At 42.3% G+C, this 26,048-nt stretch overlaps 1 protein-coding gene across 1 annotated transcript in view; it reads left to right on the top strand.

The window, feature by feature from the left end:
- PTPRN2 (protein tyrosine phosphatase receptor type N2) overlaps positions 1-26,048 on the top strand; it is a 914,532-nt gene that overhangs the window by 289,501 nt on the left and 598,983 nt on the right. The window contains exon 5 of the mRNA XM_040984210.1: positions 20,208-20,370. Coding sequence (XP_040840144.1) covers positions 20,208-20,370 — 163 coding nt within the window. The remainder of the gene's footprint in view (positions 1-20,207; positions 20,371-26,048) is intronic.

The raw sequence follows: 26,048 nt of genomic DNA on the forward strand, positions 1-26,048 counted from the left end.
TCAGAAAGTTGAGCCATGCAAGGAAGAAGATGCTTCATATCCGAGAAACAGTTGGCGTGACTCTCTGGAGAGGCACCCTTGCCATTGGGAGCTGTGTCCAGTGTTCCTTCCCTATTTTCCCATGAGACCTTGGGGAAAAATTGCTGGGTTGGGGAGCCAAGAACTCTGCAAGGCACAATTCAATCAGGAAAATGCTTTTCTTCCCTCTCCCAAAACAGGGCAACCTGTTCTGAGCTAAGTATTTTGTTTCACATCATCTCATTTTTATCTTCACTATAAACTATGGTTGGCTACTTATAGCCATTCTAACAGATGAAGCAGTTAAAAAGGTAATTCAAAGACAAGTCACAGTAACAAACCTGAAGTTTTGTGCCATTTATCTTGCTTCTTAAACAACTGTATTCATTTTGATTTTATATGAAAGGAGGTGGGAGAGACAGAGAGAGAGAGAGAGAGAGAGAGAGAGAGAGAGAGAGAAATGTGAGTGCTCTGTACTGCATCTGCGGATTTACTCCCTAAATGTCTGCAGCAGCCAGTGTTGAGCCAGGCAAAAGCCAGGAACAGGAGCTTGCTCTGGGTTCCCTATGTGGGCGCGAGGGACTCAAGTGCTTGAATTATCATCTGCTACCTTTCAGGGTGTATGTTAGCAGGAAGCTGGTGTTAGCAGCAGAACTGGAATCCTAGCCAAGCATTCCAGTATGAGAGGTACAAATGGCATTCTACCTTCACTACTGTGCCAAATGCCTATTCTTCATGTTTACAAAAAAGAAAAAAACCCCAAACAAACAAACAAACCTTTAGAGGACCTTCACTGAAGGCCTTATTTGGAAAGTTTTTTTTTTTTCTCCAAGGGAGAGAATATCTTAGAAATGCAATGCAGTCTTATTCCAGGAACCATGAATTGTAGATATCTGCTTTCATGCCCACATCCGTCTAAGGAGTCCTATAGAAGTTATTTTGAAATCTTTGTGGGTTTGAAAGAGCGAGTACAGTGAAGATTTTGTTAGTCCTTAGTCTGTAGTGTATGCCCAGGGATAAGGAACTGTGTGTTGATGCTTCTTGCAGTGGCTATATTTACCTTAATGCTCTCTTGAACACAAAGAAGGTACACTATATTCTGTGCATATATGAAGACATTTTGTAAAAACAAAAACCAAACTTATCAACATATTTCCAGTTTGAGCTACTTTGAGTTTTCATTTTTTTGTTATGAGTGAATGCAAAGTCCTCATGCTACTCAACACACATACACATACATACACATCCATGTATAGAGGTGTTTATCTGAAAGTCAGAGTTGGGCAGGGGTGGTATGCAGAGAGCTTCTAACTGCTACTTTGTTCCCTAAAGACCTACAACAGTCAGGGCTGGGGCAGGGTGAAAGCCAGCAGCAAGTAACTCAGTCCTTATGTCCTGAAAGGGTGGCAGAAACTCGAGTGCTTAAGCCGTCACTGCTACCTCCCCAATTACGCATTAACTGGAAGCTGGAATTAGGAGCCAGAGTCAGATACTGAACCCAGGTACTCCAATGTGAGACACAGGCATCTTAACGAGTGTCTGAACTGTCTGATTAAATGCCCACCTCTGCACTTTAGCTTGGGTGATTGTGGGACACTGTTCCAGACACACTTGAACTCATGCGAGTGTAGAGGTGAGTTGGATGGCTCAGGAAAGGTGAAGAACACGGGAGTGGAAGAGTGGGTGAAATTAAGCCAAATACATCTCCCATGTTTCCTGGCAAGCCCTGACAGTAGCTGAGGAGTAGATGTGGTGGGGAGAGGCAAGCAGGCCCCAAGAGGGAAGTTTTCAGAGAGAATCTGTGTCTGAGAAATCGACAAGGTGGCACGTGAGAGAGATACCTAGATTGTGCATTCTCCAGAGTGCCAAGTATGGCACTCATACTTTCACAATACCAGCTTTACTATGGAAAGTGTTGTCCTATCTCTGTTTCTCCATTCTAAGTTATATGAAAATGTGTGAAGAGAGTACCATAAGCCTTGGAACTTATTTCTGTAGGAACTTCCTGCATGTGATCATTGTCCATATAGAAAAAAACACTTTTTATATTTTCCTGTTTCTTTCAATGTAGACTCTTTGTTGATCCCAGACCTAAAAACACACCCTTCTCTTGGAAGGGTCGAATGAATATTTCCATACGCCTTGTAGTTTCATATTTAATGTGTGTTATGGTTTGAACCACATTTGGTTCCTCCAACTCAGGCAGACATTCAAAACCCCAAGTTGTTGGATTCATATGAATGGGTGATGGAGAGTTGATGTAATCCTGGGTTCGGGAGCTGAGTCTCATGAAAGGCGTTTGGTGTGGCGGTGTGCCCTCAGGAGAAAGGTGGTTCAACTTCAGAGCTTCTACCCTGCGTCTCTGCTCCCTGGCTGCCCCAGTGATTTTCCCTCTGCACACACGGGTCCCTCACCAGGCAGCGGACTAATGTGGCCAGTGATCTAAGTCTGTGAATCTCCAAACCGCAAGCCAAAAGAAGATTCTGCCAACCCAAGACGGTTTTGACAGGACCTTTAGTGGTGGGAATGAAAAGATCATGAATGCAGGGTATGTGTGATATATCCTATTGCAACATAAAAAGTGATTTTTTTTTTTTACCGCTTTAAACTCAATTTTTCCTTTTACCTTTTAAACATGCTTTAAAAAAAGATTATCTCTCGGGGTTTCTTCTGTCAGCTTTTCTTAGATTCCTTGACTTGAGCTTCATTGTTTTCTTCATGTTCTTGTTTCTGTAATTTTTATATTTGTGCAGGACCCTGTGGAGGTTAAGTACATAAATGTAATGTGTAGCAATCAGATCAGAGTATTTGGTGTTGTCTGTCACCTCAGACATGAATTACTGTCTTGTAATTGGAAGAGTTGAGCATTCTGCCCATGTTTTTATTTGTTTCAAAAGAATAATGGAATCACATAAATCTATGCATTTTACTCTATAACTTCAATGTAGTCTCATTTGCTTTTGTTCTAAATTATCTGTAATTGTCATTTTATAGCCTTTGAAGCAGTGTTTGGTAAGCTTTGTAACATTTAGGTGTCATCTTTAAGCTTTGAAGAGTGTGAAATTCTACTGCATTTCAATCAGAATATGACTTGTTTAAATTTTCACTGTTTTGAAATTGTGAGGTTTTCTTCATGATCTACTCTATACTGTGATTTTACTAATTTTCAATGGGTGCTTCAAGAAGATATTTGTACTTGTTATTTATGGGATATGCATTTTTACTTATGGTATACAATTTTATATATATACCCACATAATATAAATATGTGTTATAAATAGCAGTTATATTACAAAGATGCAGTATTCCACATATATACACACACACATTATATATATATAGATACATACATGGCATGTATTTGATATATGTACACATATATGTGTTTGATATATGTACACATATATTTGATTGGCAGAGCACAGAGCAAGAGTGGGGATATTGATTTGGTTTTCCTGTGACTGGTTTACTCCTCAAGTGTCTGAACCAGTTAGGGCCAGGCCAGGCTGAAGCTGGAAGTTAGAAACTCCAGTTGGGTCTCTTCATGTGAATGATAGCGAGTTGGTGTTTTAGCCATTGCTTGCTGCCTTCCAGGTGCACATTAGCAGACAGCTGTAATTCAGACTTCCTCACACCCAGGCACTGTGACATGGACTGCCCTTGTAAGCAGTGGTGTAACCGCTATACCACATCAATTGCTCCCTTAAATAGTTGTGTGTGTGGAAATTTCTCCAACACTATGTTTCTGTGAAATGTTCCTTTCATGGCTCACATCTTTTCTTTGTAGAGCATGAGGCTCTTGGGCTCTGTCTGACCTTTCGGACTCTGAAATGCAGCTCTTCTGAACGCTCTCAGGTGACAGTATCTGTCGAAAGCCCCTTTGGCCAGGCCGCACGGAGTGGAGGCTGTGCTAGCCGCCATCCCTGCGACTCTGCTTGCTTTCCTGTCCTTTCTTCTGTACACTGATTCGGCTTCGCGTTCTTCAATTTTGGTAACTTTATGATTTACTTTAAATTTGCACCTGTCACCTTGAGGTGTTCAAGTTATTTCTAAACGAAGACATTTGTTAGTTGAAGGAATTCAAGTGTTCTGAGTCCCTGTGTGAATAAGGACTCTGGTGGGCATTTATCTTCTCTTTCTCCCCTGCTTCCTTCCAAAGGTTGATTCTGACCAGTTATCCCAAAGCCAGAGTGACAGACAAGGAGAGAGACAGTGAGAGAAACACAGAAGACAGGTAGGGGGAGAGACCTCCTGCCCGCTGATCTATAACCCAAATGGCTACGACAGCCAGGGCTGCGCCAGGCTGGAACCAGGAGCCTAAACTCCTTTCTTGTCTCCTATGTGGGCAACAGGGAACCACGTGCTTGGGCCCTTCTGCTGCTGCTTTCCCAGGTGTGTTTTCAGGGACCTGGATCACTGGGCCACAATGTTAGCCCCCTTGGAACCTAATTTATGTCCTAAAAAAGAAGTCACCATTTTTGAATAAATAAAGGAAAGGAAGAAGCAATGATCTGAGACTTCTAAATTATTATATGGGTAACTACACAGCCAACAATTCACTGGACTCTATTCCACATGCGCTTTCAGAGCATTCCGCTTATAATCGCCTTACAAGTATTCTCAATTGCCCGGTGAAATTGTAGTAGTTGGCGTTCTTCATACCAGACAATTGCTCCTTAGGAAGATTAAGTAGCTTGCCTCGAACCAATTACCCATTAGAAAATAAAGATGAGATTAGAATTTAGTCATCGGAGTTCCAGCCCTGTTGTTGGGGTCATCTGAGTTAAGAACCCCAAGCTAGTCTCACCTGCCATTTCTCCTCTTTGCCGTGATCAGGATACGCCTCCCGTGAGAGCTTTGGGAAGAGACGCAGCAGCAGAGCATGGGGACTCTGAAGCAGCTGTTGTGGACTCTGGCTACGAGGCTCCCTGAGATCCTAGGAGGATGCGATTTGCTGAAGGCTCCTGGGACAGGAGCAGGAAATAGGAATGGTAGCTGTGGATACAGCACCAACAAATCCACAGAGGACTTCGCGGTGGGGGAGTGAACATTGTATGTGGGAAATAATACAGGACTGAAATGATTATTGAGAAAAGTAATGAGAACGAGGCTCCTGGTGTACTGGAAAATGATTTTGTTCCTAATTTGGGTCTTTTTTTCTTCTCCAACAAATTGGGTAACAACCGAAAGCATTTCATATTCTCGAAGCCGGAAGGCCAGAGCATGTACGTGGAAAAAGAAAAGTGTGTATTGCTACATGTAAAACATTTTCTATCTTTTTGAAGTCGAAAATGTATACTTAGGAGTACGAAGTTTTGACCTACTTCAAGCCAGATGACAGGGCAGGAGTCAATTTGCAAGTTAATTGCCATAACATTGCACAGCGTAATGATGAATTCTCTCATCACTGTAACATATTACAGTGTCACAAACAAGTCCCCAAGCATGAACAAGGCCCAGGAAAGACGAATAAGACAATTTAAAGGCACATTTATCAGGTGCCTTTATCTGCATTGATTAGCAATTAGTGAGAAAAATAGATGAAATACTGGAAAAGTAAATTGACTTCAGTTAAATTATACTCTGACAACACAGAACATGAAATTTCATTCATTAAAAAATGGTTCAGGAAACGATTTGCCATGATTTGAGATGCAAAGTATGAAGTACTTGATAATATATATAATTTATATGCCTATTAAGTCTGAGCCAATATAACTTGAAAAGGCACAAGAAATAAAACAGGATGGCTTTATCAACTGAGATAATGAAGCTCAAGTAGAAAGATTTTCAGTCAGTCTCTGATTTAAATGAAAAAAAAAATATAAATATACAGGTATCATATACTTTAGATATTTGTTCTTGGATAACAGATACTCTTCATGAAAACAGCAACTGGAAGTCTAGTCCCAGTCCCTGTAAGTGCGGACTTTAGGATGAGGAAAATCTCAGCATGTATCCTGTGGTGTCTGAGTTGCAGTGAAGACCAGCAAGCAGGTGCTGATCTCGATCCTGCCTTCATATGAAACATTCATCTTGATCACCAACGGCCAGCACTGCATGGTCTGAGCTGCGCCTCTCTCTGGCAGGTGGTGGTATCACGCCCTGTGTTTGGAAGGTGCCAATAGAGACTGCCTGCCTCTGATTTCGTTCATAATGCATTATTGATTTCTGGAAGGGAAATGTGTACATTCAATATACATGTGTCATATAATCATATACTCATTTTGTAAAATATTATCTAAGAAAATGCAAATGAAAAATAATTGTTTCTTACGAATCTCTGTGTGTATGTATATATATATATATACACACACACACATTATATATTCCTACGTATTGTTCCTATGCATCTCTAGATCTATACATTGAGTGTGAAAACACACACACACAGAATATTTGGTGAGATCCCAGGGTCCCTCTCAAGTTTTTAGTCATATGAGAATAAAAAGCATTTCAACTTATTTTTCAGCTAGAAATATGGCAACTACATCAGCCTGATGGGAATAAAATTAAAAGACCTAAGGAAGTTAGGTAGGTGGTAGAAGTAATGTGAGCTGTGACACGGGTTTTTACAGCATGGATGACTGACCCTGTTCACTGTTCTACACCACTTTAAGGTGGCTGGTGTGGACATGGCTGGGAAAACCACACATCTGGATTCTGTTGGAGGAAGGCAGTTGTATTTATCCAGTTCTAGGGAGCACTCCAAGATGAAGTCATCAGGTTACCAGCTGTTTCTTCGGGCCTTAAGAGGAGGAAATGCCCGCTCCTGAGTCTGAGTCATCGGCACTGGTGTAGACTGTGTGGGGGCTCTGGACTCAAGCCCAGGCAGGTCCTGGCCAGCCAGGAGAAGACCCTGAGGTGCCCAGGAGCTGTGTTCCAGTTGGGAGACAGGAAAGCAGGCCCTTGCAGTTCTGACGTCCATGCAGCAGTTGTTGAGCAGTGGTCTTGAGGAGACCACCTGGGAGAGAAGACTGGACGTGTTGCAGTTGAAACAAACAGCTCAGGAACCCTGACTTGCCTGGAAAGCTGGAGATTGGCTGTGTCATCAGAGGTGCCTGACCTGGCGCCAGTCTGTGATATGACCTTCCCCATTTTGGTGTGGACTCATAGGAGGCATATCTGAAAGGGACACGGCTACCTTGGTGTGTTTTGTTCAGGTGAAATTTACATGCATGAAGGGGTATGTCTAAATGGCTCAATCTGATGTTTCCTGACAATGGGATTATCTCTGTAACTGGCACACAAGCACAGTCACAGAAGATTTCCATCAGCATTGGACCTCTTTGTGCCCCTTCCCAACAAACCTCACGATTTTGTGTGTTAGCATGCACCAAGTGTTTCTATTTTTAGGGTACAGCATGATACTAAATTGTGTGTACTGATCCAATAAGGATAATTAACATTTTAATTTTCTCATCCTTTCTTACTATTTGCAGCTATTGTGTCATCTGTTCTACTTCTTCAAAAAAAGTATTTTATTATAAACTGTAGTCATCCCGCCATGGTGTAAGCACCAGAACTCAAATTCATTTTCCCCACCTTGCCCTGTTGTGCTAGGGGTTATCCCACCTCCCTCAGCTCCCCTTCCCAACTCCCATCCTCTAGTAATCTCTATTCTATATTCAGACATTTCAACCTCCTTCATAGGAGACAAAAGAAATGGCATTTGTCTTTCTGTGTCTGGCTTTTAACTTAATGTCAATGGGCTCTGATTCCAATCATTGCCCCTGACGGAGCTTCATTATTTATAGCCATATAATATTCCTTTGTGTGTGTGTGTGTGTGTGTGTGTGTGTGTGTGTGTGTGTGTACTGCATTTTCTTCATTTGTCCATTATTGGCAGCCAGGTTTGCTGCAGACCTTAACTACTGTGAGTAGTACTGCAACAAACATGGGTATGCAGGTGTCTCCGTTTGATACACTCATTCAGATGGCCTTGGACGTATGCCCAGAAGTGGCATAGCTGGATCAAACGTTAGATCCAGTTTTAGAATTTTGAGGCGCCTCCTTACTGTTCTCCATACCCATCTCTATTCCCACCAACAATGATTAAGTGTATCGTTTCGTTCACATTCTTACCAGCATTTGTTAATTTTTGTCCTTTTGATAAAAAGGCATTCTAACTGTGGTGAGGTGAATATCTCATTAGATTTCATTGTAGTTCACTAATGGGTAATGACAATGAGTATTTTCCCACAAATTTGTGGGTCATTTATTTGTATTCCTTTTTTAAAAGAAATATCTATTCAGATCATTTGCCTGTTTTAAATTGAGTTATTTCCTTACGTTGAGACTTTTGAGTTTATGTATTCTGGATGTTAGTGTCTTACCAGATGAATAGTTTGCAAATGTGTTCTATTGTGCGATCTCTCTGTGTATTATTTCCTTTTCTATGCAGAAGTTTCTTAGTTTTTTTCTAAAGAAAAGGTTTATTATTATTATTATTTTGAAATGCAGAGTTACAGAGAGAAAGGGAGAGAGAAAAAGAGAGAGACAGAGAGAATATCTTCTATTTGCTGATTCACTCCCAGATGGCTGCAATGGCTGGAGCTGAGCCAGTCTGAAGGCAGGAGCTTCTTCTGGGTCTCCCAGATACATGCAAGGGCCAAGGACTTGAGCCATTCTCTGCTGCTTTCTCAGGTCATAAACAGGAAGTTCAGTAGGAAGTGAAGCATCCAGGACACAAACAGATGCACATATGGAGTGCCAATTCTTTGGTGGAGGCTTAGCCTACTATACCATGGTACTGGCCTCATGTCCAGTTTTTATTTTGTTACCTATGTTTGTGAGAACCTATTCCAAAAAATCATGATCTACCTACATCTGGATGTGTTTCCCCTATGTTTCATAGCTTCCAGTCTCACATTTGAAGCTCTGGATCCTTCTGGGGATATGATCATTGCGAGAGGCAAGGAGTCAAGTTTCAGGCTTCTGCATATGGATGTGCAATTTTCCCAGCACCATGTTTTAGAGGGCCTATCTTCTCTCCAGTGTCCGCTTTTGGTGTCTATAATGAGAATCAGTTGGCTGCAGATGTGTAGAAGTGTTTCTGGGATCTTCTGTCCTGTTGGTCTTTGTGTCTGTTTTTATATTAGGATTGCTGTAGAAAAGCACCTCAAACTACTTGGAGGTGTTGCTGTAGAATTCCCAAACCCAGACCTGCTTGTCCAACTTGCAGAAAGCCCATCACTGATATTTGGGTAGTGGAAGGAAGCAGTTATTTGTGGTGAAGTATGGATCAAGGAGCTGAACAGCCATTGCTTAATTCCAGGGCTCACTGAGGAGTTAGGGGTGAAGGGTCTTATGGATTAACGTTGGGGCTGAGAGGTGTGTAATCAGCTTGTGTTCAGTCCCTGGTTGGTCACCTTCTTTTGGTTGGTGATGGCATGCTCTTTAGGGAATTTTATGATGACCTAGTGGGCTTCTTGATCTTGAGGGTTACACATAAGTGGTTGTTCCCTTCTGCCCGGACCTGGAATTCTCCTAAACAAGACTCTTTGAAAGTTACTGGTCAAGAGGGATTCATCTATTGACAAACAGATTATCGAAGTCCAATATTAGGACATGGCAGGGCCAGCTGCATCACTCACTCAGTGCAGTGAATTCCTTTTGATAAAGGACAGGCAAGGTAACCTTGGACTGAGGGAGATACCCAGGAGGCTTGGTCCTGCGTTCACAATGAAGGGTTTTGGCTTCAGTCCCTTGCTTTTGTTGATAATATGTCTTAAAATGAGGTTATTGTGAGGCCTTTAGCTGTGCCTTTTTGTTCAAGATTGCTCTGGGTGTTTGAAATCTTTTGGTGCCCATATGAATGTTAATTTTTTTTCTACTTATAGATTATCATGAGTATTTTGACAAGAATTGCATCTAATCTGTAAATTTTTCTGGATAATATGAACATTTCTTAAAAGATGCATTTATTTTTATTAGAAAGGCAGGTTTACAGAGAGAATCAGATACAGAGAGAAAAATTGTTGTCCTCTGGTTCACTCCCCAAATGGCCAGCCACAATGGCCACAGCTGAACGTAGTCAAAAACCAAGAGCAAGGAGGTTCTTCTGGGTCTCCCACATGGGTGCAGGCTCCCAAGGCTTTGGGCAGCCCTCAAATGGTTTCCCACAAGCAGGGAGCTGGATGGGAAGTGGAGCAGTCAAGACATAAACTGGTACCCATTTGAGAATCTGGGGCTTGTAAGGTGAGAATCTAGGCACTGAGCCATCACACTGGGTCCAATATGAAGAGCTTAATCACATTGATTCCTCTAATTCATAGACTGAGAGGTCTTTCCACTTCTAAGTATCTTCTTCAGTTTGTTGCATCATTGTTTTGTAATTTTCATTTGTAGAGTGTTTTCCCCCTCCATGGTTACATTTCTTCTTCTTTTTTTCTTTACTTCCTTTTTGTATCTGTTGTAAATTGGATTGCTTTCCTTTTGGTTTTGATGTCAGAGTTACAAATGACTTCATAAATGTGTATAGAATTCTCTCCTCTTCAGGTTTTTGTAATGCTTTAAGGAGAATGGTTGCTAGTCATTTTAGTGTTTTCTAAAATTCAACGAAACCAACTCTTCTTAGTCTTTTATTTGATGGAAGGCTTTTTATTATTGTTTTGATCTCATTGAATATTCATTATTAATCTGTTGAGATTAAAAATTTTTTTCATGTTCTGATCTCGATTTGGTAAAGTACACAAGAATTTAGATTATCACATATGTTGAAACTTAGTTGTTTGTTATAATATTAAAGACCTTTGTGCTTCTGTTGTGTTGCTTGTAATTTGTTTTTAATTTTATTTAATCTTATTTTTTCTTATTTATCTCAGTTAGGGCTTGTCAATTTTGTTTCTCTTCCAAAACACCGACTCTACATTTGACTTTTTATATTCTTCTTGTCTTTTTTCTCCTCTGATTTTTCTTATTTATTTCTTTCTGAAAATTTGGGGTTTACTTTGTTTTTATTTTTCTGGTTCCTTGAGGTGCAAAGACATTATTTGTGGTCTTTTTTCCTTTTGCTTCTGTTTTCTTAAGGCTTGGATATCCTCTGTTTTATTTTCATTTGTTTGAAGAAGCTTTAAGGCTTGTTTTCACTTTCTTTCTTGACCTAGTAGTTTTTCAGGATTGTGTTGCTTAAGACTTCCATGCGTTTTGTAGATTTTCTTTTCATGTCTTTTCAGTAGATTTTCTTGAGGTTGATATTTAGTTCTGTTTATGAGGTCCGAAAAGAGACTTGATATGATCTCAATTCTTTAGAATGTGTGAAGACTTGTTCTGTTGCTTGCTGTCCTGACCGGTCTTGGAGAATGTTGAAATGTGTGTTCTGCACCTGTTGGATGCAATATTCTGCAGATGTGTGTGGTTCATTTCATCTGAAGTACTATTTAATGATGCTCTTGCTTTGTTGACTTGTACAAGGATGAACTGTTGATGGCTGGAAGTGTTGTGTTAAATTCTGTTACTTTCACTATATTGTAGTCTTCCTTTTCCTTTAGGTCTGTTGACATTTCCTTCAAAATATAGATCCTCCAATATGAGGTGCATATATATTTATATTTACTATTTCCTTTGATGAATTTATCCATTAGTTATTTTATAATGCCTACCTTTTGTCTTTTGTTACTGTTTTCATTTAACCTCTTTTATTGGGTATAAGTACAGTTATTCCTACTTTCTGTTGGATTCCATTTGTATGGAACATCTTATTGTGCCCTTGAACTTTTAAAAACTATACATGTCTTTAAGTGGGAAATTGGTTTCTTATAAGTAGCCTATAGTTGTTGTTGTTGCTGCTCTTTTTAAAGATTTAGTTTATGTTATTGGAAAGTCAGATTTCCAGAGCAAAGGAGAGTCAGAAAGATCTTCCAATCATTGATTCATAACCCAAATGGCCACAATGGCTGGAGATGAGCTGATCTGGAGCCAGAAGCCAGGTGCTTCTTTTGGGTATCTCACTTGGGTGCAGGATCCTAAGGCTTTAGGCCATTCTCCACTGCTTTTCCAGGTTATAAGCAAGGAGCTGGATGGGAAGTGGAGCAGTCGGGAAACAAACCAGCACCCATAGAAGATGCTGGTGGTTGGAAGTTGAACCAGTGGAGCCATTACACTGACTCCCCCTTCAGTCTTCCGAAGGTTTGATGGGTCCAGTATTCTTGGCTTGCAGTTTTTATCCTTTATTACTTGATTATATTATGCCACTTCCTCTGAGCCTGTAAGGTTTCAGCAGACAAAACTTCTGTGAGGCAAAATTGATTTCCTTATGTATAATTTATTTCTTTTCTTTTTCTGCCTTGAGAACTTTTCTTTGTCTTTAACCTTTGAAATCTCTATTTTAATTTGCCTTAGCATAGACTTGGTTGAGTTGAATAGGTCTGGGGGCTTTTAAACCTTCCTTTTTTAATTTAAAGATTTACTTGTATTTATTTGAAAGGCAGAGTCGTAGAAAGAGAGGGAGAGACAGCAGCAGAAGCGAGGGGGAAATACTGTGCATCTGTTGGTTCACTCTGACTCCCCAATTGGCTGCAGTTGCCAGAGCTGTGCCACACTGAAGCCAGGAACCTGCAGTTTCTTCTGGGTTTCCCAGGTCATTGCACAGGTCCAAGTAATTAGACATTGTTTGGTGCTTTCCCAGGCACCTTAACAGGGGGCTGAACAGAAGTGAGGCAGCCAGCAATCAAAGCCATGCTTCTGTGGAATGCAGGTTTCACAATCTTGGCTTATCCACTATGTCACAATGTCCCCCAGCTTCCTAGTCCCCAGCCTCCCACTCCCATTCCACACCCTGCTATAATGTTCCTATGCCTGATTATTTCTTTCTCTCCATTTGGAAAGTTTTTCTGTTATCTCATCAAGTAAACTTTCTACACTTTATATATTCTGAAGTCCTGGAACTTCCATAACCCAAATAGTTGCTTTTTTAAATGCTGTCTTAAAGTTCCCATAATTTTCATTCCTTTTCATTTTTTTTAAACCTCTAATGAAGCACTTCCACATAGCCTAACTTTAGCTTCTCATAGACTTTCTTTTGTTTGGTCTATTCAGTTTTAACATTTTAAAAAAAGTTTTGGTTTACTATACTTTAGAACTCAGGGATATCTGTCTGATGTTTGAAAATTGCTTGAATCATTCAGTTAATTTTATCTGATAATATACTGAATAGCTGGTAAATATTCTGCTTTTTGTTGAAATCCATTGGAGGTGCCAGTAGAGTCGAGACTTAAACCCAGACACTCCCAATATGGTATGTGTGTGTCCTAAGCAGTGTCCTATACCAACTCCTGCTACCGGAATTTTTGTCTCTGTCTTCTGCCTGACAAGTCATGGAGGACTGTGTGGAGCAGGTCCCTTGGCCGCCATGCTAACACTCCCTCTGTGGGCCAGTGGGATTCTGCCCAGTACTGGATTTCACCATGGTGGGTCTTTTACTGGGTTCCAAGTCTGAGACTTAATAGTGTGTTTCTTTCTCCTCCCCAATGTGGAAAGCATTGCTGTCTGGGCTGTGTTTGGAGTACTGGGAGGAGTGGAAAAGGCAATTCTTTTCTTTCTGCCTTTTTAAATGTATTTTTCTTCTTATTATTGCTAAAATCGGGTGCTTTGATCATTCATTATCTTAGAGATTGTGACAGTACTTTCATATATGGAAAACTGTTCAAATGGATGTCTCTAGCATGGTGCGGAGGTGTCTTAACTCTGTTTCTGTCTTAATCTGCCTTCAGATTGATCTCTTTAGTTGTGTGATGAACAGTGTGTTGTATCCTGTTTGTGATTGTTAGGGGTAAAGTTACACTTTTGCTTCTCACCAAGATGGAGTAACAGGGATCTGATTTTCTGTTCCTTGGGAAACAAACATACATAATGTTGTGGTATCCAAGAAACTGAATTGTGAGGACAAAGGACAGTGATTGTTGAGAGTCAGAAAACACATAGAGGACTTCTTTTACGGCTCCTGGAAACCACCTGGAGGGAATTTCGAGGCAGTGCAGATAGGGTTTGAACAGGGAGTAGGGAGTTTGGTAACCACTGGAAGTAGTGGAACTAAGAATGTGGGGGACAGTAAGCTTAAGTCTTAGGTGAGGGTATCACAAAGGAGAGAACCCCCCATGCAAAGTCCCGGCTACTATCAGCTGCAAATGCTTGCTCAGTAAAGGTGATCATTGTATGCAACTGTGAGGGCAAAGAATCAACCAGAAAAGCAGAGGAGTGATTGGGACATGTTGCCCATTCTCCATGCAGACTGGAAAATTTGTAATTACCTGGACAGAATACAGCAGACAAGAAGTATGCAAAGACAGAATAAACTACAAAGCAGACCTTCAGTTATGGGGTGCAGCCAGTGATAGCCAACACCCCTTTCTAAATGAAGGCAGATAAGAATCACCACAACAGGGACAATATCAAAGTTCCAAATTCTTCAAAGGGCAGACTCCAAGCATGCCCCTTCCTTGTTTTATGGCTGATGGGCCTGGAGCTTCTCCTTAGCTTCTGTTTTATTGAAGTCAAGAGAGCCGGAAAAAAAAAAAAAAAACAAACTTCAATTTGGCTGTTATCTTGAGAGACTACCTTGGAATTTACTGAAGCTAGTTAACAGGTTTAGTTATTAATAAGATTAAAATAACTTAAAAGGAGATGTTAAAACACTGTCGTTTTTCACAAGGAATCAGACTTCAATTCCATTGTTTTAAAGGCAAACATCCAGAAAATATACACATTATGACCAATTTTACTATACATCTTTAAAGAATTTGTTGTTTTCCTGCAAGGCAAAATCTCACATACTTCTTTGTAAGTAAGAACACAAGTAATTTACAATAGGATCAATTTCATGAGTAGGAAACATTTGAACCAATGAGCATAAATACTCATTTACTTTAATAGCAAATATGATGCAACAAATTTAGCATACTTTTATAATGTTGTGAGATTATAATCCAAATTGTTTTAAATGACAAGTGGTCTCAATCTTTGAGAGTTCCAAGGATCCTACTAGAACCCTCAAAGTCATGAGACTTGGTTTAGAACTCTGAAGAATTTAGAGGTCTAAATGTGTTAAACAAAAAGTACCTTTAGCATTTAACTGAACATATTAACGAATACTATATGTTAGACCTAATCAATGCCAGAACAACACTGTAAACTGAAGCTCAAACAGCAAGAAAATGACACACGAACCTTTCCCCAGGGGAGGTGGGGTGTCTGGTCTGGCCAGGTCCTGTTAAATTTGTTAGATCTCTCTAAAATTATTTACCAGGAGAGAGAAAGGGGGTTGGTCATGGTCCGTCCCATCTCGTCTGTCAGTCAGTCACACACGCACCCAATTCAGAACAAGAACAACTAAACAATTCAAGACAAAGACACAACGGCAGAAAGAGTATTAAAACAAAAATAATAGAACACCAACAATATTGACAAAACAAACGTAAGTACAAACACCAAACATGTCGGAACAGAGACATATAACTCTCAAACCTTTTGCAACTTCCAACTTCTTCAACATACTTTAACCTGGAGATATTTTGTAAAACAAGCACACATAGGTTCATCTCATGCTCTAGGTTAATTTAAGAGTGGAATTGGACCACTCTCTCTCAGATTACTTTTCTTAAATCAAGTTATAGAACATGTCCCCTCTCCCCGCTTTTTTTAAACCTTAAATGGCTTAGCTTACCCCGCCTCTCTCAGCTAAGGGGCTGGGTAAAGAAGGGGGCGATGCATGTCTGAAAAACACTCAATAAGAGGAAGGGTAAAAGGTGCCTGAGTGCCATAATCTTTCACTGCTTGCTTAATATTTTTTTGTTTGTTTGTTTTAGATCTTTAAACTGCAGAGGTTTGCCTCATGTAGGAGTCTCAACGATAGGGCAGTGTATCACACCCCACTTGGGGAGATCTGAAGCCTCACTCTTACGGGGTTCTATTACAGGCTCCTCTTCTAGTAACGAGGCAGGGGCTGAAGGAGCTGCTGCTTCTGAAGCATAAGGTGGAGGTGACTGAGAGGCGTCGTGATTGACTGTTAGTCTGAGAGCGTGTAGTTTCTGGGGTGGATTGATTGAGGGGTTTGGCGTTTGGCTCTGCCTCAATATCTATAATGACAGAAGATGGTCAAGAACTGGGGGAAGGTGAGGGGATAGGGGTGGGCAGCCGAGAACGACTTTCCTTAAGAGATCATCCTCCCTCTGAAGCCAAAATCTGTAAATCTGGATGTTGAGACTTAATCTTTAAGATATCATAAATCAAAGTCCAATAATTAAAGGCAGTAACAGGAATTTTCTCAGGCCCCAAAACCTCATAATAATCTTTAAAACAATCACTTACTCTACACCAAGTTTTCTCATGCATAGAACATTCCTGGGGATACTAGGGACAAATCTGACCAACAAAATCCAAAAAGGTTTTGAGGTCTTTCTTTTTCACGTAATTCCTTGTGTCTTGAATGAATCTATAAGACCTTGCAAGAACAGTTCTTGCTTTGATAATTCATGTCCCATCTTACTTTGACTCTATAAGATTTTTGCTGCCATCTCCAGGAGCACGAATTCCACTGGGTCACCATGAAACTGCTCACCCGGTGTTCAGTTCAACACCACGAGAGGCCTCTCCAAAATGATGGCGTGGTGTTCTCTCTGTTGGTGGTCTACATGCCTCCACGTTGGGTGCCAACTGTCCCGTCCAGCAGGACAGTCAACGGGGTAGCAACCAACCTAGGAGAGAATGAAGGGACAAGAGACACATGGAATGCATAGCAAGACAGGATGTCTGATCAAGCTGTCAGTTTATTGATTTCAACTGAGGGTTTTTATATTCTGCAGTAACTAAGGCTCAGGGAGGAAAGGAGAAACTGGGACACAAGCCATGGTCTCAAGACCGATTGTTCTTGAGCAGCCACCATATCAACAATAGTAACTACCGTATCAACAATAGTGTAGGTAACCAGTAACAGGATGTCGGCAGGTACAGCATAAATCACATTCTGAAACAATTGCTAGCAATAATTGAAACTAGGCATGCGATCAGTTTCATAACCTCTTTCCCAAGCATCTAGCCAACCGGGGGTTTTCCACTGGCCTGTGGTTCTATGTTCAAAATGGCTTCAGTGTGGCTATAGTACATGGCTCCTGACAGTCAGGAAAAATCAAGGCATATTATTTCTCATTGGAACACTTTATTAAAAAGATTTTATTTTATATTTGAAAGGCAAAGTACACAGAGAAAGGGAGAGACAAAGATCTTTAATCCAGTGATTCACTCCTCAAATGGGTTCTGTCAGGCTGAAGCCAGCAGTCCGTTCCTCCATTCAGACCTCCTGCTTGGGCAGCAGGATCTCAAGTGCCCGCACCATCTTCTGCCGCTTTTTCAAATACATTACCAGGGAGTAAGTCTGGAAGTTGAACAGTAAGGACTGAAATCGGCACTCAGATATGCAATACCATTGTTGCAAGCAGTAGTTTAAATGGCTCCTTCAAAACACTGACCCCACTTTTAAAGTCCTGATGGAACAATTAAGCAGAACTTTTTATCCAATGAAATAACTTTTAAATACAACAATAAAATTAAGCCTTTCCAGGGGGGTGGGGATACGGAAGCTCAAAGAAATTGTCACCGTAAGAGCTTTCCTTCCAGGAGTATTAAAGGAGCCCTTCAGATGAAATGTTAGAAACAGAAAGAGCAGGCGGAACAGTAACTCCATGGAGCAGCAGATGCAAGATTCTCTTGTTATTTAAATCACAGCAAAAGAAATTGATGGCTTAACCAGAAATAGCCAAGTATTGTGGAGTTTATGACAAAACTACAAATGGGATTTATGACAACGGCCCGCATCCTGGAAGGGAGAAATGCAAGTGTGTGCGTACTGTTTTAAGGTTTCAATTAATCATGGATGTTGAATAGCATGATATCACTCGAAGGCAAGTTGTGATAAGTTAAAAATGGATGTTGTCCATTTCGAAGCAACCACTAAAATGACAAAACCACTAAAACAGCAAAAAGAGCTATTGCTCATAAACCAATAAAGGAAATAAAAGAAATAAAAATATTCACTTAATTAGCATTAGGGAAATTTAAGTGAAGAATATACAAGAACCATCTGGACTGTCTTGGCAGTTCTCTGTAAATCTAAAAGCTTCTATCTCACTCATCATGCCCGTGGTTCTTGCCTTCCTGTGACACTGAACTGTGTGCCTTGGCTCAGGAAGAGCCAAGGAAGAGAAGCCCAGGAAGAGAAGCACTTGTGGTTCCCTTGGACCAACCTCTGCTGGGCACTGGGCACCAGTGCATGGGCAGGCTGTGACTGTTGGAACTGCATGCTGGGTGCAGTGGGGAGTTGGGAGGGCAGTTGGGAGACCTGGGAGGGACTGGGCCAGCAAGGGCAGGGCAAGGTGAGCACACTCTCCAAGGGTAGCTCTTGCAAGGAATGTGGGTTTGAGGATTCTGGGGGTTCCCCCAGGCATTGGGGATCAGAGACGATGCTTTAGGGTAGTGGGAACATGGGCAGCAAGAAGACCAACCTTGGCTCCAACAGGCTGTCTTTTAACTGTTATTTCTATAACTGTTGTTCCTTTTTTTAATATACATCAGCAAGGCCCTCCCTCAGTGGAACACTTGGAAAAAATCAGGAACCACAGTCTCTTGGTCAGCTTTAGGAAACACTAGGAATTCCCCCTACATCTGTTAAATTCTTCTGCTCTTAGAACTGTGATTATAAATCTATGTGTATGGGGCTGTAAGGGAATGGGAAAGCTATGTGTTATAAAACAAAAAACCCTGTAGGTGGCATCCAAATGTTCTTGCCCCCAGATGAGCTTATCCTTTTTGTTCCACTCTCTGTGAAGTCTGCTGGTGTTTCATCTGGCGGAGGGATGAGTCTAGGTGGCTTCACTGTCCTTCTGCATGCAGGAGGCACCCTTGGAAGATGGGTGAGCAAAGCAGAACAGCCGAGGTCATCAGTGGGACACTCCAGGGCTGGGGAGAGCCTTAGGGTCCACAGGTCTGGGCTCTGTGTCCTGTGCCCTGAGAGGCCACCTTGTTGCTCTTAGGAGTCCTGGTTAATGAGAGACCCAGAGCAGTCTTGTCACAAAGCCGACATGCTTCCCCCTGCACCTGAACTTCTTAGCCAGTCCGTAGTGCGACTGGGAGTCAGTCCCCACATGAGTTTCTGCAGGGTCCTGTCTGGACATTCTTAGCTTGGCTTTCCCAACCTCTTTCTGCTGGCTCTGTGATTGCCCAGCCCCTCTCTTGGAGCCTTTCCTGATGGTTCCACTTAGCGGTGATTAATGTCTTTCTGGCCAGTGAATCATTCTCTCAGTGACTCACAGTAATTAGCAGTGGCCGCATTCAACTGATCCTTCAAACGGACTCCCCAAGTCACTTTGTCCTCTGCAGTCCTGGAGACTATAAGGCCACCCAGGCCTGGATTTCTGTGCCCTGGATTCTGCTGTAGGGTGACCCTCCCAGTCTCAGAACTTGTCTTCCCGCATGGTCTGTGCACAGAGGTTGTGGTGTGTGCCTCGTTGTCTTATAGTGTCTGCAGCCACAGTGGAGAAGTATGGAGTACTGTTAGTTTCCTGTTGCACAAATGTGTCATCCATCGGCACTGCGAGTTAGGAATCCAGCACAAATCTCATCAGGAAGCTCCATGGAGGGTTTGGTACTGGCTTTCCCAGTGTCAGTCTTATTTACTTCCTCTTCTTCAGAGCCAGCTGATCTGATGTCTGCCTTTCCTCCACAGACATCCCCAGCTTCAGCCTGTCCCATCTCCTGCTTGCTTTCTCTGCCTCTCTTAGAATTGCTGAACTTGACAGTGAGTGCTGTGCACTTGGCTGACTTCCAGTTCCCGTCCTAAAGTGTATTAGCTCTGTCTCCTGTCTTCGGCTGTCAGAGAGGTGCCATTAGGAACACACATTAAACTGGGCCCTTTTAAGGGGTCATTTGTGAATTTGGCCATGGTTCAGAGACAAACAAGCTCCAGCCTTCCACGTCGAGACACCAGGGCTGAGGAGCATCCATCAGAAATTCAGACCCCATAGTCACAGGGCAGCAGAAGGGAGGCTTGGACCCTGTAGGTTGGGTCACACACCCTGCACTCTTGTGTGGGCTGTGGAGGCTTACAGCCCATGGCCCTGTTAGGAATCTAACCAAGATTTCAGCTGATGAATATGGGAAATCTAACATGTAACTAATTCCTGTTTTTCTTTTCCATTCAGGACCTCAAAACAGAATGTGGATACTGATATGAGACACAGCCTGGAAGATGATGTCACCTTGGCCAAGACACTGCAGCGCTACCTGCCATACTTGGGGGCTCTGTCCCAGGCCACAGCCTCAAACGTGTACCCCAGGAAGAAGCAGGACAAAGCCACAACCGAGGTGAGGCTTGAAGCTCACTTTTTGTGACCCAGAGGTTGTCTGCTACCTGCTTGTACAGGTTCTCCAGGGTGCAAGTCTTAGAAGTGTTTCCTAGATCTTTGGACTTGATTCTTGTATCCCAGGCCAGTGGGCTGCAGGGTGAAAAAGCAGGGGTTGCCTGAACAGAAAGATTCCTGGAGCCTTTTAGAGTTCACATACTCCTAAGGCCAAAAGAGCTGCCACTACACGTGTTAGTCTACCTATTGCAGATACAGCCTTAGCCACTCTTAGGGGTGAGTGTCTTTAGCAGCTCATCTTTGAGACCAAGTGTTGCATTCCCCCATGAAAACAGACATAATCTCAGTGGGATATGTGGGCAGGGAGCAGAACCTGCCTTCCAGCCTTTAGGAGAAGGACCTGGAATAGCAATGGACATGTGACACTGTTGTGAGCAGGACAGGAAGGACTCTGAACTTGGCTGGAGTTGGGTGCACATGGAGTGTCCCAGCTGTTCTGTTTTGGGCACTGCACAATCTGCATTCTAGGAGGTCCCTCATTGCTAGCAAAGCCTACCCTAGACACTATTCTGGGGCAGCAGAGGGGCTCCACCTGTCCATGTGGGCATGGGGGTGGATTTTGGGTGTCCCAGATACCTGCCCAGGCAACCAAGGGCAAGCAGGCTTGTCTGACAGGGTTCTCAGGTGGACGTTTATTTTATCAGAATCTGCATTGCATCGATTCAAGATGTGAAGCCCATTCTCAGGGACATTTTAGAGGAGAAGACACAGAAATTTTAAGCACTGGTTAGACTGGAAAAGATTGCATGGTTGTTATGAGTATTTTTAAAGCTGTAATTGCCAGACATCAAGTGCCATGGATAAGAGAAAGGGAATAGAGCTAAAAGAATGATACATGGGGCCTAAAGACTGTTATTTCCTGAGGATAGACTTTTGGGCAACATGTCCAAGGCTGAGATGATGGTATGTTGGTAGTTTGACAGCAATGTCCAACACAGGGGTCAAACGTTAGTGACATCAACTCCAAATTGATGTTTTTTCTCCAAGACCGAAACTGTTGGTATGACACTAAGGGGAGTCTGGGTACTTTTCATCCCTCTTAAATGCCACCAAGATTTCATTTAAATAGGGTTCAATAATTGTGGCCCTAGGGAGTTTGGAGTAAATAATCTGGACACAAATTTTGAAGTTCCAGCTCTAATTGCTTGCGTGTTCTAAGTGAACTCCAGTCTGGTTCCCATCTGAGGACACAATGCCGACCAGGCCTTATGGAGCTGAATTGGGATCTTAGGGGACCTGTGCTGCTGGTATCAGAGCCAGAGGTGCATATTTCCACAGAAGAGGGTTAAGATGAGGAAACTGGTTTATTTCTGTGTCTGAGGAGCCAAAGCTAGAGACGTGTGAGCAGCTAATCGACTGTTCCTTAGAGTAACCTATGAAAGACTCTTCCCCACTGCCCTCCACCACCCAGCCTTGCATTTATTTGACCAGGGGTTATTTCACAATGAGGTATATCTGCTGTGACTACAGAACAGAGGCCTGACGCTGGCACATGTGGGTGCCACAGAGGCCCGGACTCACTGGCTCCATTGGAGAAGCACTGTGGGAGGCTCTACAGTACCTGTCCAGCCCCGACTACACTTGCATCCCCCCACAGAGGGGTGGGTGCCCAAGCCCCCAGATTGTGAGGATGTGTTTCACAGAGCCCCTCCCTACTGGGAGAGATAGGAATCTTTACTCCCGACACCTGTGCGGGTGGTAATGTTCTGGAACCATCTGTGGGCTAGAACAAGCTAATGCTGAGGTGATACCAACACTGCTCTGTGCTCCAGCCCATCTCCAGCCCATCGGGCCAGACTGACAAACGTGTTCCCAACCTTTCACACAAGCCTGACATTCCTCTCTGTGGGAGACAGGCCCTACCGAACCAGATCCACTTGATACTTTTTAAAAAGGTGAACTTGAATTTGCACTCATTCATGGGTGATGACTCAGCACCAGGGTCTCGTTATTGTGAGGCCAATGATAGACTCCCATGGATCGTTACTTTGGAGGACTGGTATGGGGAGCTGTCTGATTCTGGAGCCAGCTCAAGAACAGCCCCTTCAGAGAGTGCCATGTGGCCTAGGGGAATGGCAGAAAAATCAGAGTGATTGTAGTCATGAGACATTGTGGACCTAGCTAACTATAGAAACACAGTCCTGGAGGCATAACCCCAATCACCAACAGGGCCTTGACTGAAGCAGCAACTGCAAAGGCGATTTGGTGTAATTCCTAGAAATCTCAGTTATTGATTCGGAACCTTGCTTCATGTTTCTGCCTAGTTTTAATTATTTTTTTTAAAAAAATAAATCTTCATACTAAAAGGCAAGAGGTGAATTCAGATAGAATTGGCTCACTGGACAAAGCATAACTTAAAGTTCACCTGTACAGGTGTGAGAGTATTACGAAAGATCTCCACGTTGTGTGTGCCATTATCTTTGCTTTTAGCAACCCCATGTATGGAGTGTTTGAAATCAACTGGGACAAATTGCAGGGACTTGTGGAAAGTGCAACTCTTTGGTGGGATATTGAGCAGTTCATGCTATGAGCATTGGGAGGGATTGTGGGGAACACCAGGTGAAATTGCTAATAGAAGTTCCTGTGGGGAGAGCAAGCCTGTAAGTGGGAGAAGTGCAGCTTCTTAGAGCTGCTCCCAGGGTCTGCCACATCTCTAGGTGGCTGCATAATTCTACTAAATCCATAGCAGCTAGGTGCCTGCTGGGCCAGAGGTCGGGGTGCGTGCAGCCTCATTACAGGGGTCCATAGTTGACGATGGCGTACCCATTGCTGACTTAGATATTCTGTGATTCCAGCACCAGGGATATCACCATGGGTGTCAGCATGACTCTCCAAAGCAAGCTTCCACACACAGGAAGAGGGTACTGAAGATGTCCCTGTGCTGGAATGCTGGCTCTGCAGGAGCCTGTAGTAGGGTTGAGGGCTTGTGCTGTGTGTCTGCTAGCTTTGATGTTTCCCTGGGGTCTTACACATCGCAAGGAGGGCTGCAGTGCCGGCCCGTGTCCCTGCCTACTTCCACATCAAGAAACAAAAAGGGGGCTGGAGGGGCTGACACTGGTTATAGCAAACATTGCGTCAGCGTTCCTTCCCTATCTGCTATTTGGCTTGCCTTCTGTGATACTTACAACTTGCAGCCAAGACAGTGAGCACTCTTTATGGTGTGCCACAACAGTTCTGGTCGATGCTGGTTTCTCAGCACTATGAGGACGAATCCATTCAGTCCTTCTCAACATGTGCTAGTTTTCATGAGTGAATTCTGTGGCCATCCTACCACACAACCAATTTTAAGTGATGGTCTCAGAGTTACTCAAAGAAGGAGCACTTGGGGACAGTTTGAGCTTAGATATATATATGTATTTTTTCTTTTATGTTGAGATGGATGCTTCCCTATGTTAAAAGCACTGCATGAAATCTCAGAACTTATCATTGTCTCCGTCCAGTGTTTAAATGAGGAGAAAGCTCTTAGTCATCTCTCTAATGAGCCAAGATTGACCAAAGTGCAAGGAGTACATAATCAGATGTTACAAAGTTATTTTGATGACTTGGTTATCTGATGTTTATGTATAATTATAGCAAACTTGGCAATTGGGCAACATTGTCTGATCCAATCCTCTCCCCTCTTAGGTGATGTAATATTTCATTTAGGAATCTAAGCTTTATACACTGATGATCTTCCAAGTTGCAATCAGTTTCTGGTGAATTATTTTATAAATTATATTTGCTTATGTATATAACATGAAATCTAATTGTAGCATAAAGAAATATTTTGAATTTATTATCTTTCCAGGCTTTTGTGCTGATTATTTCATAACAGAAACTGTAGGAAATAAAATCACACCACTCTTCTTAAAATAAAGCAACGCAGAACTCTGACACACTAATTGAGCTCTTATTGATCACTAGATCAAAGTGTTGTTATTACTTCTGTGTTGTTATTGGTGATTTCCAACCTCTCATCATTGACTACAGCAGCTGGTTCACCGTCCTATTCGTCATCATCTGGAACATTATAAATTTCCCATTTATAATACGTTATGAATGAGGGCTAGGGTGAAATCAGTTACTTCACACTAATAATTAATTAACTAATTTATTTAGGAAACGTTTTGAAGGTTTAACGTACAAGCCACATTGGGTGTTGGTATTAGGTCAATAAAACTTAGATTCTCCCCTCTAGGGTTTGACAGTACTACGGGATAAGAAAAGACAAACAACAAGCAAAGAAGAAATGTAGCTGAAAAACAGATAAAAAATAACTAAGGTTCTTTAAGGGAGGGGACACGAAAAGTGAGAGGAACTGTAATACCACATGGGCTAAGTAGGGTCTAGCGGGGCTTCTCAGAGGGTGGGCATTGGAAAAAACAACTAGGAGGCACTTGCTGCTGGTGTTAGAATGGATGGAGCTGAGGTGTCTGAGGACCACTCCTCCCTGACCTCCACAGTGGCAGCCCATAATCCCAGCTGGTCAGGAACCTACCAGAGAGCTGGGGGTATAAAGAGGCTTGAGAGAACTCGATTCCAGAACGAACTCCTCTGGGGAAGAGACACCACTGTTTCTTTCACATGACTGGAACAAGAGTTAGGAAAGCCCATCCATCCAGCGGAGGAGAAGAATTTGGGCTTCGTTTGAGGGAACTGCTCTTAGTGACTGGAGACTGATTTGAGACAGGTTAAGCTGCAGTGTGACTGGACTCCCTGGCCCTTTCCTAAGGGACCATACAGTGAAGGAATGGAGAAGGAACCTGTGGAGGGTGTGTCACAAGGCAGCAGGTGGTGACAGGCTCATGGAAGGGATGCCAGACACATGGTGGATCTGATGAGGAAGGAGACGTCTTCAGCCACTTGCAAGCAGGCACTCAACCTGCGGAGAGATCTCTCACGGTCCAGAAAGCAGAAGGCTGCTGCAATGCAGAGACAAATTGGCGGAGTCATGCTAGAAGCTGGATCAGAGCCCTGCCTGTGAGAATAGACGGGAGTCCACCCACACTGATAATTACATTAAATAAAAAAGAGACTCAGTCCTCCAGATAAGAAGCAAAGCTATGCAGCCTGGACAAAAGCCAAAAACCAGTAGGAACTATAATAAGACCCAAGCACATGGAGTAGAAAGACATACAGATTGAATGCCAAAGGATGGCAAATATGCACAGTGGAAACTCTTGATTGTAAGAAGCTGGGCGAGCTATGTGGATAGTCGATAAACTGCACTTTAAGAGAATCAGCATTAGCGAGGTAGAGACATTTTATAGTGATGGTTAATTCATTAAGAAGACATCATAATCGTTTTATGAACCTAATATCAGAGACTCAAATACATAAAATTAAACGTGAGAATAATAAGCATTCACATCCATAATTGTGATTAGAGATTTTGACTCAGTAGCTGATTAAAACTTAGAAACAGATCTTATACAGATATAGATTCGGTAAGGTTACGGGAGACTTACATATCATAAGAACTGATTTAATTGATATTTATAGAATTGTACACCTAAAAATGGCTACGCACACATCTTTTTAAACTATTCATAGAATGTTTCAAAGATGGATTTTGTGTAAGGCCACAAAATAAATCCCAGTTAATTTCACTGGATCAAAATCGTACTGAAAAATACATTAAAA

Source organism: Ochotona curzoniae, unplaced genomic scaffold, assembly GCF_017591425.1.
Source record: "Ochotona curzoniae isolate NIBS_2020 unplaced genomic scaffold, NIBS_Ocur_1.0 contig_4105, whole genome shotgun sequence".
NCBI classification, from domain to species: Eukaryota; Metazoa; Chordata; class Mammalia; order Lagomorpha; family Ochotonidae; genus Ochotona; species Ochotona curzoniae.